Here is a 2,975-nt window from a genome sequence, read left to right on the forward strand (position 1 = left end):
AGGTCAGCCTGAGCTAGAATGAAACTGTACCTTGAAAAACTAAACACACTTTTCAGAGTATCAACTTTGAGACTCAAAGCATCTCCCAAAACACTGGACATCACAAAGGGTTCACTCTGAACTATTCACATTGGTAGCAGAACTCTGCACTGAGCTCTGCAGATGCCCTTCCTCCTTTTCCTTAAAGGTTCAATATAGGATCTTTTCATCATTTGTAAGAGAAACAGCTTCTTTTCTAGCCACAGGGACTGTGGTCTCTGAGTAAGAGGGTTCAGGGCACCCAGCCAACCAGAAATGCCTAGGACACCAGGGGTCACTTTACTTGTCTTCCTTTGAGGGCATGCAGTCATCAGCCTTTCTACCAGGGAGTTGTTACTGTGCCAGTCCACAGTACCAGGTCAGTGGGAGGAAGGCAGGGAGAAGAGGAAGAAGGAAAGAGGTACTGGGAAGGAACAAGGCTTTTTTTTTTTTTTTTTTTAACTTTAAACAGATTTTTATTACACAAAGGTTGTCACATAATTGGATACTTGTCTACTTTGTACAATTATTCTTACTCTCCACAGAAAGGCTGCTTCTGAACTTATCTGGCAATGGCAAGCACTGAAATCCTGACTTGAACAGAATTGTAGTAGAAATGCCTCATTGATTTAAGTTGAAAGCAGTACATTGGTACACGGCTCTTGCACCCAGTATCAGGAATGTACAAATGTCTTTTTTATTAAAAATACAAAATAAATTATCTGTAGGCATGGACAAATGACAGCAGTAAACCAGTATATATTGTCAACTAAAACCAGTAACTGATGGTTATAGTGATTTGCTTAAACATCAGCCTGCCTTTTCTTCAGTCATTTTCTTCAACTGACTTCTCTGAAGTTATTGATGAGGAATCCTGCCTTTGAGCTTCCTGTCACAGTTCATTACGAATGGCAAAGCACTATTCTAGGACTTAGAACATGCCCCCTCCCATACCACCACCCATTCCTCCCATTGCGCCCATTCCAGGGTCCTTCTCTTCCTTGGGAATTTCTGTGATTACAACTTCTGCTGTAGTTAGCAGGGAAGCCACCCCAGCAGCATCCATTAAAGCAGTTCTTACAACTTTTGTTGGATCGATGATTCCCTTCTCCACCATATTCACAAATTCTCCAAGCATAGCATCATAACCAACTTCTGAGGAACTTTGCAGGATTTTCTCAACTATCAAAGATCCTTCAACACCTGCATTCTTAGCAATTGTCATTGCAGGGATTTTGAGTGATTTTCTAATAATGTCTATACCAATTTTTTGATCTTCATTAACAGGCTTTAAAGAGTCCAAGGCTGGAGTGCAGCGGAGGAGAGCACAGCCGCCCCCTAGAACAATGCCTTCTTCTACAGCTGCTCTCGTAGCATTGAGGGCGTCTGTAACTCTGTCTTTCTTCTCATTTACCTCCACATCGCTTGTTCCACCAACCTTCAGCACAGCTACTCCATCTGAAAGTTTTGCCAGTCGCTCATTCAGTTTTTCCTTTTCATATTCACTAGTTGTGGTGTCTAACTGCTCTGTTATTTCTTGAATACGTTTTTCAATTTGAGTTTTGTCACCTTTTCCTTTCAAAAGCATGGCATCATCCTTGGTGACAATGACCTCTCCGACTTTCCCTAAGTCATGAGGCTGAACATCTTCAAGATTTAGGGTCAGTCCCTCTTCTCCAAACACTGCACCACCAGTAGCAATAGCCATATCCTTAAGCTGGTTCTTTCTATTGTCACCAAAACCCGGAGCTTTGACTGCTACAACCTGAAGACCAACTTTTAACCTATTTAAGACTAGTGTACTTAGAGCTTCACCATCAACATCTTCAGCAATTATGACTAAGGGTTTACGGTGAGCATTTGCAATTTCAAGAGCAGGTACAATGGACTGGACACTAGAAATTTTCTTTTCACTCAACAGAACATAGGCATCCTGGAATTCACATTTTTGACCTTTTGATGTGTTAATAAAGTATGGTGAAATATAGCCTCTATCAAACTTCATGCCTTCAATAATTTCTAATTCATCATTCAGTGTTTTCCCATCCTTCACTGTGATGACACCCTTTCTTCCAACCTTTTTCATTGCATCAGAAATGATGGTTCCAATTTCTTTGTCTCCATTAGCAGAAATTGTAGCAACCTGAGCAATTTCCTCAGGTGTTGTCACAGGTTTAGACTGCTTCTTAAGTTCAGCAATTACAGCATCAACAGCCAACATTACACCTCTCCTGATTTCCACTGGATTAGCACCTTTGCTGATCTTCTCAAAACCTTCCTTGGCAATTGAGCGTGCCAGTACTGTAGCAGTGGTGGTGCCATCCCCAGCCTCTTCATTCGTGTTATTGGCAACATCCTGAACCAGTTTAGCTCCAATATTTTTATACTTATCCTTTAAGTCAACTGCCTTTGCAACAGTCACACCATCTTTTGTTACTTTAGGACTTCCCCAGCTCTGTTCAATAATTACTGTTCTTCCCTTTGGCCCCATCGTAACGGCTACAGCATCGGCTAAAAGGTCTACACCTTGAAGCATTAAGGCTCGGGCTTCCGCATCAAATTTTACATCTTTGGCATAAGCCCGAGTGAGATGAGGAGCCAGTGCCCGGGACACTGGTCTCATTTGTCGTAGGACTGTAGGCAGTCGAAGCATTTCTGCGGGGCTTCGGCAAAGGGGCACGCGGCGAGACGGGCCGTCGGCGGCGAGTGAGAGCGAACAAGGCTTTTTTGAATAACTCATAGCAAGACAAAATGGTCCAGTTTCACAAACCACCCACATCAAACTCCAAACTGGAAACACTCATTGCCAGCCCCAAGGGAAGGGAGCACTCAGAAGGAACTGTGGGAGACAAAGGATGGTGATGCTTCTTACCTTCCTCACACTGGAAGATGCTGTTAACAAAGTTGCTGTTCAAAATTGTACTGAAAGCATATCTAAAAAATAGGTCTGTAATTAT

At 42.6% G+C, this 2,975-nt stretch overlaps 1 protein-coding gene across 1 annotated transcript; it reads right to left on the minus strand.

The window, feature by feature from the left end:
- Positions 1 to 692: 692 nt before the first annotated feature.
- Positions 693 to 2,705, minus strand: LOC123455368 (60 kDa heat shock protein, mitochondrial-like). The gene has a single exon (XM_045136173.1). The coding sequence runs from the start codon at positions 2,669 to 2,671 to the stop codon at positions 950 to 952; it is 1,722 nt and encodes a 573-aa protein (XP_044992108.1). The 5' UTR covers positions 2,672 to 2,705; the 3' UTR covers positions 693 to 949.
- Between the last annotated feature and the right edge of the window lie 270 nt (positions 2,706 to 2,975).

Source organism: Jaculus jaculus, chromosome 16 (assembly GCF_020740685.1).
Source record: "Jaculus jaculus isolate mJacJac1 chromosome 16, mJacJac1.mat.Y.cur, whole genome shotgun sequence".
Lineage (NCBI taxonomy): Eukaryota > Metazoa > Chordata > Mammalia > Rodentia > Dipodidae > Jaculus > Jaculus jaculus.

What these genes read in the sequence shown, in the direction of transcription:
- LOC123455368 (XM_045136173.1), bottom strand. Translation starts at nt 2,671, where the DNA reads ATGCTTCGACTGCCTACAGTCCTACGACAAATGAGACCAGTGTCCCGG.